The 12,079-nt window shown below is 40.1% G+C and overlaps 2 protein-coding genes across 2 annotated transcripts in view; one reads left to right on the top strand and one right to left on the bottom strand.

The window, feature by feature from the left end:
• The first annotated feature begins 1,272 nt into the window (after positions 1 to 1,272).
• atp5f1e (ATP synthase F1 subunit epsilon) lies at positions 1,273 to 2,843 on the top strand. The gene is made up of 3 exons (XM_026154668.1): positions 1,273 to 1,370; positions 1,727 to 1,854; positions 2,640 to 2,843. Coding segments are annotated over exons 1-3 (162 nt in total). The 5' UTR covers positions 1,273 to 1,338; the 3' UTR covers positions 2,642 to 2,843.
• Positions 2,844 to 2,851: 8 nt separating this feature from the next.
• Positions 2,852 to 12,079, bottom strand: part of LOC113012995 (piezo-type mechanosensitive ion channel component 2) — a 34,860-nt gene continuing 25,632 nt past the window's right edge. Inside the window, exons 37-56 of the mRNA XM_026153485.1 lie at positions 11,979 to 12,053; positions 11,671 to 11,837; positions 11,166 to 11,365; positions 10,929 to 11,090; positions 10,316 to 10,609; positions 9,931 to 10,189; positions 9,560 to 9,748; positions 9,270 to 9,474; positions 8,989 to 9,121; positions 8,694 to 8,841; positions 8,372 to 8,586; positions 7,760 to 7,918; positions 7,465 to 7,612; positions 6,987 to 7,175; positions 6,638 to 6,730; positions 5,987 to 6,156; positions 4,673 to 4,789; positions 4,321 to 4,400; positions 3,989 to 4,214; positions 2,852 to 3,886 (exon numbers count right to left, since the gene is read on the bottom strand). Coding sequence (XP_026009270.1) covers positions 3,631 to 3,886; positions 3,989 to 4,214; positions 4,321 to 4,400; positions 4,673 to 4,789; positions 5,987 to 6,156; positions 6,638 to 6,730; positions 6,987 to 7,175; positions 7,465 to 7,612; positions 7,760 to 7,918; positions 8,372 to 8,586; positions 8,694 to 8,841; positions 8,989 to 9,121; positions 9,270 to 9,474; positions 9,560 to 9,748; positions 9,931 to 10,189; positions 10,316 to 10,609; positions 10,929 to 11,090; positions 11,166 to 11,365; positions 11,671 to 11,837; positions 11,979 to 12,053 — 3,485 coding nt within the window. The 3' untranslated portion in view covers positions 2,852 to 3,630. The remainder of the gene's footprint in view (positions 3,887 to 3,988; positions 4,215 to 4,320; positions 4,401 to 4,672; positions 4,790 to 5,986; positions 6,157 to 6,637; positions 6,731 to 6,986; positions 7,176 to 7,464; positions 7,613 to 7,759; positions 7,919 to 8,371; positions 8,587 to 8,693; positions 8,842 to 8,988; positions 9,122 to 9,269; positions 9,475 to 9,559; positions 9,749 to 9,930; positions 10,190 to 10,315; positions 10,610 to 10,928; positions 11,091 to 11,165; positions 11,366 to 11,670; positions 11,838 to 11,978; positions 12,054 to 12,079) is intronic.

Raw genomic sequence — 12,079 nt, 5'->3', positions numbered from 1 at the left:
TGCAGGCATCAAAGCAAAGGACGCAAACAGACTGAACAAACTCATCAGGAAGGCAGAGTCTGTTGTTGGCATGAAGCTCACCACCCTGGAGGAGGTGATCAGTGATAGCATGCTGGCAAGACTGCTGGCGATCTTGGACAATGACTCCAGGCCCCTCCATAACACACTGGACAATCTGAAGAGCAGTTTCAGCAACAAGTTACTTTAACCTCGCAGTCTGAGGGAACGTTAGAAGAGGTTGTCCCTTCCCGCTGCTTTCAGACTCTTTATTTCATCCACTTGGGTCAGATCCACACATGTTTAGCAGAATTAATCACACCTCAATGCACCTTGTCACTTTTGTACACCACAACATATATTTGCACACGTACTTGTCCTTTTATAGTTATATGTATATTTATATTTACACATATATCTCTATGTTTATCCACTTATCTTAATGTTTATCTATCATAACTCTGTTTCTACACACATTTATATGAGTGCTTCTTGTTTTTTGTATATTTGCTGCTATGATAACCGATGATTTAACTCTTGGATTAATAAAGTTTTTCTGAAGTGCAATTTCAACTGTACGTCTGCCATTTTTCTCCATGATAAAGAAATGCTGCTGCAGTAAATGAAATAAATCTATGAGTGTGACTCTTTCTGTATTATACCTTCTTGAAGCTGTTTTCTTAATTGTGTACATATTAATTATTAATGTAATTTTTACTAGTCCCTTGCACATTTTCTGTCTTACTTTTTAGTGTTCATTATTTAACTTCTTTTTTTATTATTATATTTTGTGGGGTTTTTTACAGTTGTAAATGTAAAGTCTTTGCTCCTTCATAGTATGAGGCCCTGACTATGCACCCGTGATGCTTTTACATGAACTATATTAGTTATTTATTCAAGGCTGCACTATTGGGGGAGTTGTCATTATTGTTGTTGGTTTTTATCCTGCCAGCTGCTGTAACACAGTATTTTCCCCTCTGGGATCAATAAACTATCTATCAATATTTAGGCTTAAAAAGAAATAAATGTGTGAAATTACAGAAAAATCCCTGGCAAGCTGTCCCATAATTACTTTTTTAAACAGGGTTTGTTAATTCACAGACCATACCACTTATTTATTTATTTTATTGAAATTTAACTTTATAATTTACTGTCGACTCAAAGTAAACAATAAAAAGCCAGGTACTTTGTTCATCCACGGAAGGCGGGACAAATAAAAGTACCAGCTGTCAATCACGACCAAAAACTGTTTTATTGGCTGGGAGGAAAAACGTCTTGCGCCTGTCAAATACGTCATCACGCAGACATCCGACCTGTCCTTGAAGCTACAACACAGCCAAGATGGTCGCATACTGGAGACAGGCAGGCCTGAGGTATTAAAATAAAAATAAATATGTAGTTACAATGAAATGGCTTGTGGTAAATGTTGATTGCTTTATTTTAACGGGGTTTAAAATGAGAACAGAATGCTCTGTCAAAGAAAATGTTGGTTTTTAGTGTTAAATTCTCAATTTAGCTACATAGCTAATATACTAAGTTTACTAACGTTAGTGTTCCCCACCGTATGCGTTTAATTTATGGCAGTAGCATTACCTCAATACCGAGTCAGGTGGGACTTCCTCTGATAGTATGTGGTTTCTTAATGAAGAAGAGGTTGTTCTTGTCCTCTACAGACAAATCATTGTCGGTAGCATTTAGCATGTGGCTAACCTGTGTGTCCTCTCTGCAGCTACATCCGCTTCTCCGCTATCTGCGCTAACGCGGTGCGGGCTGCCCTCAAGCCGCAGTTCAAAGCCGAGGCGATAAGGGCCGCAGAGTCCAACGTCAGAGTCCTCAAACCTCAAAATAAAACAGCATGTAAGTTCATCAGCTTTAAAGGTACCAACGCTGTTCTGATCACAGCTCATGCCCTCTGATAGAGTGAATGTCAGGGAGAGGCGGCTGTGACGGTGCTTTCAGTGTCTCCTTCAAATAGTGGTGTACTGGGTTATTATTACTGTTGCACACACATTTAAGCTCCATATCGTTGTCCTGTCTAGTTATGGTGAAGCTGGCCTCGTATTTGAATTGTCGAATGCATAGCAATTTAACAGTGCATCAGTTTAGCGTTCATTTTATTCAGACAAAGTCAAATGCTCTCAACAAATAAATCAAAAATATAAAGGAATATATTGGTTTAGGAAACGTGAGTATGCATTGAGATTTATAATACACAAGTTTTTTTGAGTATTAAAATTCAGCATTTGAGTGCATTTATTTGGTTGTTTCAGTAGTGGTCACTATTAGCTCGTATTGCTAATGTGCTGTGGTGGTTTCCATTCTTATCAGGACTCTGAACTAGATGACTTGGTGCAACATTTCACCAACTTGTTTTATTGTGGTGAGGTGAGCTCCAGGAGCATTTAACAAATGTGACAAACTCTGCTGAAGGGGAAATGTAGATGTTTTATCAGGCGTGGAGAGTTTAGGAGCACGTGGCATGCTCCTAACATGGGTACTGTCCTTTGTGGCTGACAGCTTAAGTTTAAGATCTCAAATTTGTTTAACTATAACCTTACAGTCACTGAATGTTTTAGATTTACGAAGACATTTTATGAGGATCTTTTCATTAATGTTTCCATTCTGCTTTGCTTTCCTTCCAGGATGTTTGACCATGATGTAGATATTTTTTTTTCTCATGGGTTGTGAGGTCCTGCAGCTTACCTGTCCTGCACACCGTGGAGAAGAAAAATAAAAGCTGGTTAACATCAAGATGATGTGTTAGACTGGGGACCTGAATGACACTGCACCCCCCGCCCCCTTTTCATTTGTAATCAAAATTGTATTAAAGATGGATGTTGGAATTCTTTTGTCTCCTTGTGTTCTTGCCCTTGTAGTGTTGTAGTGAATCTATTGTGGTATTTACAGTACTGCACAATAAGACCATGATTTTTGTCAAACACTTTATTTTGATATAAAGCAATGGAGTACTCTTCATAGTTATACACAGAAATGTAGTATTTACAGAGGTATATGTGTGTGGATCCATGAGTATATTAGTCATTAGAAGTCAGATGGGGATGCCATCTTTTATACCAGTAAAAAATGTAATTCGAAAGCATGCGTTAACCAATGGTATGAAAACAAATTGCATTAAAAAGAAATCAATAGGGCTTTTTACTCTTAAATGCAGTTAAGATCATAGGGTAATGTTTTTTTTCTGGCAGGTAATATAATAGATCTTTGGTCACTTAATTTTTTAGATTTTCGTGTAGGTGGTCATTTAAATTCATCAAATTTGCTTTCTGGATAGGAATTGAAGTGTTAGTGAACAGTGCAGCTCTCTCATTAATGACCTCTAGTTTATGGTCACATGAGAGGTTTTTGGCTGTGGTACATCTTGATGTCTGACCTTTCATATCTTTAGCAATGATTTACTGAGCTGCTTAAAAACACTTCTCAACTTGTCCTGTCACTTAACGTCAGAGGCCATGATTGAAAGGACACGCAGGGTAGCTTAATGATAAAGCCAGACCATTTTCTAATAATAGATTCATGCTGATGTTTCGTTTGTACTTTTCTTTTTATTTACTTGAAATCATCCTTCATAAGTTACAAGCGTAAAGCATGGGCATTCTGACAAGCCACTGAGCCCTAGCTGTCTTTCTTCTCTCTGGTCATCTTGATCATGGTCTCTGGTGATCGATAGAGGAAGATGAGCTTCTCAAACAGTGTCTCTTCTAGCTCCATCTCTCCCGTCTCACGAACCACAAAAATGTCTGTGCAAAGCTTCAGGACTCTGTCGACACATGGTAGCTCCTCAAACATGATGGACCTGGATATCCCATTGAAGAATTCCCTGACAAACTTTCCGATGACTAGCACCACTGACATGTAAAGACCCACGATGCTGTCGTGAAGAGGGAAAGAGGACAGGTTTTGTGTGTAAATGAATCCACAGCTATGAGAAAGATTTCCTGTCAGGATGCAGTTAAAATGTCTTGTTACCTACCCGTGTCCGGCCAAAAACCCCAGACTGGAGGGGCTGACTTTATCGCTGAACACCACTAACTCGATGCTTTGACATTTGTGCTCGGAGGACGTGACAACTGGGGAGCACTCTTCCACCACCCACCACTGATCTGCCTCCTTCTTTGACGTCCCATTGACCTGCTGAAGCTGGATTGACATGGGCCTGAAGAAAGCCAGCGCCTGAAGGTCTGGACGGTCTGTCAAGTCTAAGAGATGATATGGGTTTAAAGCAAAGTGCATGTTTTATACACCAACAACAAGGAATGAGACTGACCTGCTTTGATCAGGTAAAAAATACAAAGAGTAACTAACCTACTTTCATCCTGGTTCCCATTTTGGACTCAGGTCCTTTGGGACCCCTGATGAATTTAGGCAGCAGAGAATCAATAATCCTAGAGAGACAAGAAAACTCAGATTAACACCATAAAAATTTCAAAACATTCACTAATGTTGTACACTGGAGCTCTCCAGGGCTGCCTGAGTTCCCTTACATTAAATTTAGTTTGATGTTTAACCTTCTATGTGCTATAGGGACAAGAAGAGCAGCAGAGCCACATTTTCTACATTTCTGTTTGATTTACATTTACAAATACTTCATCACCTGAATAAAACACAATAATAAAGCATGCATAAACCATCTGATTGTGTTTTGACTGAGACTCACACAGGTCTGCTGCTGTTGCCTTTAAGCATTCGCACAATCCCTTCCCTCAAGGTTTTGTCGTCAAACTTCACAGTGTGCTCTCCCACGGTCTCTGCATTCATTGATATGGACGCATTCCTTAGGAGAGGAACATATTTTCCGGTGTCATTTTAAGTGTTATTTGCACTGGTGCAAAGTGCAGGCAAATGATGTGAAATTGCAAGTGCTTAAATAAAGTTAGCAGAAAATATCAAGTAATAAGAAACAATGGGCTAGTTTCCCAGATTTTTGAAGTTGATATGACAGTATAACTACAGTCATGTGAAAAAGTAAGTACACCCTCTGGTTCAGTACTTTGTATAACCCACCTTTAGCAGCAAGTTCATTTTCTCTATGACTTTAGCGGTCTTTCACATGTGGAGGAATTATGGTTGACTCTTTTAATGTAAACATTGCTTCAGTATATTGAGGTTAATAAGTATTCTATTGAGCTCATTCACGGTCCTATCGTAGTATTTCAATCTGAAATCTGGACTTTGAATGGCCCATTGCAACAAGCGCTCCTCTCATGGATTTGTGTCTGCTCCCACTGTCTTAAGGCTGCTATTACTAACATGACCTGCATTACTGAAAACCAACACAGACATGTCTCCTCCCATCTTACATGTGTCCGACAATTTAGTTAACCACTACACTATGAAGCCACTGACTGGGCCACTGTAACAACCTAATTCTTTTATTTTGTAGATTAGCTACTGTGCTTGGGATCATTGTCCTATTGCACAACCCAGTTTGGGACAATAGCCTTACATTTGAATCTACCATGAAGTCCTCTGGATAGCAAAGTATACAAAGGAGTTAATGGTTTGCTCAATGATTGTGTCTGTAAAACAAGCCCAAATCATCACCCCTCCTCTATGCTTGACAGTTAGTATGAGGAGTTTTTGCTGATGCATTTGGTTTTCTCTCATTGTAACAATAAAGGACATTGTTGCAGAAGTCTTCTTGCTGTGGCGCCTTGTTCTTTTTAGAGAGTAGATGCTTCCAAACAAGCCATACTTGTTCAGTCTATTTGTATTTTTACTGTCATGAACTTTAACATCTAACATGCTAACTGAGGTCTGTAGAGTTTGAGATGTAGTCATTGGTTTTTTTTTCTTCCCTGAGCATTGCATGCTCTGACTTTGGGGTGAATTTGCTATGACGGTGTCCATATCTTTGATGGTTAAATTACTTTTAAGAAAAATAAATTTTCTTTCTTTGTCTCAACTAGCTGACAAAAATACTAAGCAGAAATGATCTGAAGGTGAAAGATACACACACACACAGCCTGACCTGATCAGTGTCCAGCGTAAGGTCATGTATATGTGAGACGAGTTGCTGAGCTCCTGGATCATGGCCGTTCGACTGGCTGGGCTGATGGTCCACAGTAAACTGGCATCGCTCTTGATCTTAGCAACAAGAATGTCCTCAGCTTCATAGTTCATGATGAACTGCATGGCAGACTGAGAGAGTGATTGAGAGATGATTAGATTTCCTAGGTTATTTCAGCAAATGCCGCTGCAGTGTTCTGGTGAATTTGGATAATGATATTTCAACATCAACTAGTGTTATATAATACAAACACAGCATAAACTCTATTTCAATATGGCACAGTGAGTCCATGTAGAGAGTTAATAATGAATAATGAATGTAATAAGTGTAGTGTCATCTGACCACCCGAAGTTATATCTTCTTGTAATGGATATTGTGTAAGAAATGCTGGACAGTAATGTATTTCTACAGGTGTTCTGGTTTTCTGCTCTAATACCCGAAATGACTGCTCCCTCCTGTGGTCATAGATGGTATTATTACAGCTAGGACTGAGCTCATGAATTTGTTTTATAGTTTTCGAGGTTAATGTATTCTGTTAAAGAACCAGATTGAGTGGAGTTTTGATGCTTTATGTATTTGTTTCTATTTACAGTAGAATAAACTGTGTCTCACTGGATGAGTCGCATAAACTTTGGTGAGCCTGTTGAATTTTGCTTCTGTGTAAGGCACCAAGTTCTGCTCCTGGGCGCTCATAGTGAACAAAGGCTGTGAGAACACACAAAGATGCAGCAGAGAATTAACACATGTCCACACACATACACATAAACCATGACACTATTGCAGGGAAGTCATGTTTCTTGTGTTTAATGATAGCAAATATGAATTTAGTTTTCCATGCACCGTGACTTTGCCGTTTCACCTTAGAAGGAAGCACAAACTTTATAAATAATATTAGTAACCATAACATTTTTTTGTGGAGAAAAAGTATAATGAACACAAAATATGATGTATCGATTCTGACCTCGTATCCTGCGATGCTGAGCTGGATGGAGACGTCTAAAGGCTGATTGGTCACTCCGGCTGCTGACTGGACCAGTGACATGAAGAGCAGTGGGAACCAGATGATGCTGATGAGAGCAAAGATGATGAAACCTCCCATTCCATATTTCACCACCTTCTTCTTCTTCTGCCCCGGAGGGTGGGGGAATTTCTGGAAGAATTACGAATAGATTACCATCAAAAGTTATTCAGTCCACTGGATAAAGACGTGCCATTTCAACAGCTCGTCTCAATTTTCCTGCATCATAAATTTATAAAGGTAAGCAAAGAGTTCTGGTAGCTCACAGCCCAGACTCTCTCATATATTTAATGGAAATTTCTATAGTCTACACTGAAAAACACACATTTTTCTGTAATTTAATTGTTTATTTTGTACTTGTTCAGGGACTAAAATGATTTTAAAAGTAATTTCAACTACTTTCTTAAGCACTCCTGCTTACTTTCTCAGACTCCCTCCAGCACTTGAGGACGAATATGTTAGCGTAGATGTCTTCAACGCAAATCCAACTGGAGAGAGACAGCGTGGTGTCGGTCCAAACCCAATCCATCACCGCCCTCAGCTCTGTCAGGAAGGGAACCATCCGAAAACTGAAAGAGGAGAAGAGAGAGAGAGAAAAACGTTTTGAATTAAAATAAAAATTTGATCATGCTACAAACAAACCAGTCACAGTGTAAAACGTGTCTGAAGTATTTATGTTGGCGGTTATTTAGTTACAGTTTAGCCGGTTTTTGTACCCCTGAAAGAGGAAGAGGTTCAGGTAGTTGTAGTTCTTGGTGAGGAAGTTGCCCAGGATGCGGTTTGGGTAGCCACACTTGATCTGGTACGCAGACAGGCCGAAGTAGATGCACTTTACAAAGTACCACAGCTGAGCAACTGGGTTTCTGTTGAACCTCCTGGAGCAAATAAACAGAAGAGATATCGATCTTTGCTCCTTTTATTGTCATGGATCAGATTTGTTTATTTTTATTTTTATATACTGTGCTTAACAAATTTAATAGGCCTCTGTCGAATGTAAGATTTATGTGACATTAATCCACCAGTATGTGCAAGCTCTTAAACTGAAATCAATTTTTTAATGATAAAATATAAGTATTGTTGTTATCCATGAAATTCTAAGATTTACTGTTTTACAAAAAAGCTGAAAAAAATAATAAAGCTTTATTATTTTTTGATTACGATGCCAGATTACAGTTATCCAGCCCTGAACAGAAAAATTTGTTTTGGTGGTTGAATGTTTGAAAAGGTCAGTCATACAATGCCAACTTTATTTACAAAGCACTTCATTGAGTTTGACTTTATTTTACTGAGTAAAAAATGAGAAGAAGAAGAATTTATTGAACAATGACCTCTCTGTGACACCAGGGAGAATGAAGAACATCCAGAAGTGTATGCCAAACACCAGCACCACCTGGAAAACGCACTTTCCCAGCAGAGACTTCTTCAAGTAAAGGGCTCGGTCCACTATCATGGTACCAAACTGGATCAGTAGCATGACCAGAAAGGCCTCTGGAACCTGGTCTTCTGACAGTGATTCTGTGATGTCAGCCGCTGCAGAGTATTTCTACAGAGCGATGAAAATTAGCCTCATTGTCATAAATCATACATGTCAAGTAAATTTTATTTATGATTTAAATAATAAGAAATATTAATATGTTTGTGTAGTCTTACCCCAAAAGCCCAGTATCCGTATATGGTGACAATGAAGTTGACGACATCAATGAGAAACATGAGGGCGTAGACGTCACACACAGGGCTGTAATCTGGGTGAATGATGTCATAGAAAAACTGCCTTATAGGTAAGTAGATGTGAAGGCCGCTGCAGAAAGAGAAGAGACTGCAGAGTAAGACAGAAACGGGAAGCTCCTCTCCACTAAAAATAAATCTATGGAAAAATATTATCTACCAAAATAAAGTAATGACTAACATCTCAGAAAACAGACTTAGTGGACTGCAGACAACTCACACTTCTATGGCGGCAGCTTTGGCTTGTAGCATCCTCTCTCTGATCTGCTGTCTGATCCTCTGCTTCCTTGTCAGCGGAGCCTTATGTCGTTCCCGTCTCTTTTTCTTGCTTTGCTGCTTTTTGGGCTTCATCTCTCCAGTTTAAAAAATAAACAAATTAAAAGAAATTGAGAAAAACTAGCCATTTGCTGGTAATGAATTCAACATGACAACTTCCAAAAATGAGATAATGAACATGGAGACTCTTTATTCAAGACATGTAGGGATCTTCTGAATATTCACCACCAGATTCTGCAGATTCGCCTTTTTTCAGTCTACAGAATAAGGAGGTGGTGGACGCCTGGAGGGGGAGGAACCTCAGACGGCGTGGTGGTTGCTCCCTGCTGCCCATCTTCTCTGCTCCGGTCTTCTTCTTGTCCACTTTCTTCTTCAGCTTCTTGAAGAAATCGGGCATCTCAACCTCCTTGTTGTCCCACAGCCCGTGGCACTGCAGAGACATAGACACAGGCAGCACTTGAACATTTCAAAGTAGCTGCTTAAAAACTATTTACAGTGGTTAGTTTTCACATTACCTTTAGGATAGATCGGTGGAAGAACAGCGCGAGCAGCTGAATTAGGTCGAAGAGGACATAGCCGTCCTTCTTCTCCACCCCAATGATGTTGGGCAGGGCAAAGGGCCGGTCAGCGTTGATGCCTCGGTAGGCAGAGGTGGTCCAGGGGAAGAAACCAAACTGGAAAAAGTACTTCACCACAACAGTCAGCTGAGACAAACAAGAGAGACACAAGAGATGTGAGCGAGTTCTGTTTGCAGCACGCACATTAAACTACTCAACAAATCAACCATTAAAAGCATTTTATGTGTATCTAGTATTTGCATTAAGAAACTAAAAACACACCTTTGCTTCATTTAGATTTTATCTGACGTATTTACAAGAAAACCTACTTCGGTGTAAATGATGGCTGTCATCCAGAAGCGTTTGGTCGGCCGAGGCACAGACAGCATGGCCCAGAGGAATATGAGAATCGGCAGGATGAGGGAGAGGAGCGAAGCTGACACAATGTGGTTTAGAATGATCACAAAGTAGCATAGCATCTCTGACTTGGACACCATGGTGTTATAGAGGGCAAACAGCAGCTTCAGCGGCCTCGGCAAGGTCACGAAAAACTTGTCGGACTCGGAGATCTCATCATTTTCAAACATGCTTCAGAATCAGAAAGGACAGAGAAGAGAGGAAGAGGAAAAACACAATGATGGAGATTAAAGTTCTTAAGAGATGGAGCTTATATCTCTTTTGTCCTGCATACTAAATTTTTTTGTGTCTACTAACTTGTTGAGTAGCAGCTCACTGGCAGTGAGGTTCCTCGTTTCTTGACTCAGAGGTCTGGGAGACTCTGTGAGGTCAAGACTCTTCTCTCCATCGCTATCCCTGAGATCCAGCGAGGTCCATTCTGGGTATTTGGCACCTTCTTCCTCTTCTCTTTGCAGCGATTCCTCATCCCGCTCCTCTTTCTCCACCTCAGGATCTTCTCGTTGTTCTTGTTCTTCTTCACATTTCATCTCAACTTCTGTTTGTTTCTCATCATCCTCCTCTTGTTCATGAAGTTCTTTTGGTTCTTCACAGCTTTTAAGAAACAAGCGAATCAGAAATCTTACTTTCAGGAATCATAGAATCACATCTTGAAAGACAATTCTTGTATCTGAAGCTGTTTCTGGTAAATGAAACCTTTCCTGCAATTATGCGTGTTATTTATGTGGTGTTTGCAGTTTTACTGACTGGGATGAAGAACAGGAAGAAGTTATTCTCAATGGAAAATAATAATTTTATGAATTCTGCACTGGAGTTTTTGTCTGATAGATTTGTCTGTTAGAGATCACAGCTAACAACAGGATTAAACTGAGCAGAAATATGTGTCTAAAACGTCGTTCACTCATCCATTCACCTGGGTGAAAGTTCCTCAGTGTCAAAAGATGTCATGTCAATATTGGCCTCTTTAAAGAGCCTTCGTCTGAGCTGGTCAGCAGCAGGTGACACAGCAGGAGGCTCATCCAGCTCCTCCTGCGTTGGCTGCCGGGACACCAGCATCGTCTCGTCTGTCATGCAGCTGAAGTTAAGCAGGAGGGAGAGACTCAGTGTGTGTGCCTGAAAGGTAAACTATGACTATGTTGTCTGTGTGTACCTGGAAACACTGCTGCCCCAGGAAATTTTGGAGGCTTGGTTCTTCAGCTTCTTGTACGCGTGTTGTGAAGAAGGGCTGGCAGGTGGAGAGCCGGGAGCTGACAGGGATTTATCTAGATTGTCCTGAGACGACAGTGTGTTCTGACGGGACTTCCAGTTTTCATAAAACTGCTTCACACTCTCCTGACTCACCTCTTTACCCTGCAGAGCCAGATAATACAGACAGAGTGCTAAAAGGTGCATTAGGATAAAGGATCCTGGTTAAATAAACTGAAGATGTATCAAAAACACTTTAAAGACAAATTTAAAGACATTTGTGTTTAGTGTTCATCTTATGGGATTGCCTGGAATGTACTGAACTTGCTAATAGCAGATAATGTTGTTGTTTTTTCCCCCATAAAACTGTGTTAAATATAAATATCAGCCTTGAGACTAATTGTGAAACTTGTTCTGTTATAATTACATTGCTTATTGACTAAAATCAAGTGTTTATCCTCTCAGCTGACCTTCTTTTGCTGCTGGTTGAGTAAGGCTCGCTCGAAGCGCAGCACTTTGGAAATGCCCAGGTTGTCTTTACAAAATGAGTTCAATCCCTCCGTCAGGTCATCAAGAAGAGACTGAAGGAACACCCAGCTGAACTTTATCGTGCTGATGATGCGCTGCAGGATGTTTTCTGTAAGAGGTTATGTGTAAAAGCACAGTAAGCCAATTAGAGTGAAGGTTTTCCATGCTTTTAATGCTTCCTGTTTTCATTGCAACAACAAGCAGAGGGTCATTTGGAACTAGGGCATTCCCATCCCTTAGAAGTGTATACCTTTTTTCTCCTCTCCCTCCTCCTCCACAACACTTTCATCTGGTTCGTCCTCACTGGATTCTGCTTTATCAATGCCTGGAGAACAAGAGCCATCATCAAAC

Source organism: Astatotilapia calliptera, chromosome 20 (assembly GCF_900246225.1).
Source record: "Astatotilapia calliptera chromosome 20, fAstCal1.2, whole genome shotgun sequence".
In the NCBI taxonomy this organism is placed as follows: Eukaryota; Metazoa; Chordata; class Actinopteri; order Cichliformes; family Cichlidae; genus Astatotilapia; species Astatotilapia calliptera.
This window is presented reverse-complemented; position numbering and strand designations above follow the sequence as displayed.

Bases quoted from the DNA above. Each gene is read 5' to 3' on its own strand.
- atp5f1e (XM_026154668.1), top strand. From the start codon at position 1,339: ATGGTCGCATACTGGAGACAGGCAGGCCTGAG. The intron at 1,371-1,726 runs GTATTAAAATAA...TCCTCTCTGCAG, and splicing joins TGGAGACAGGCAGGCCTGAG to CTACATCCGCTTCTCCGCTA.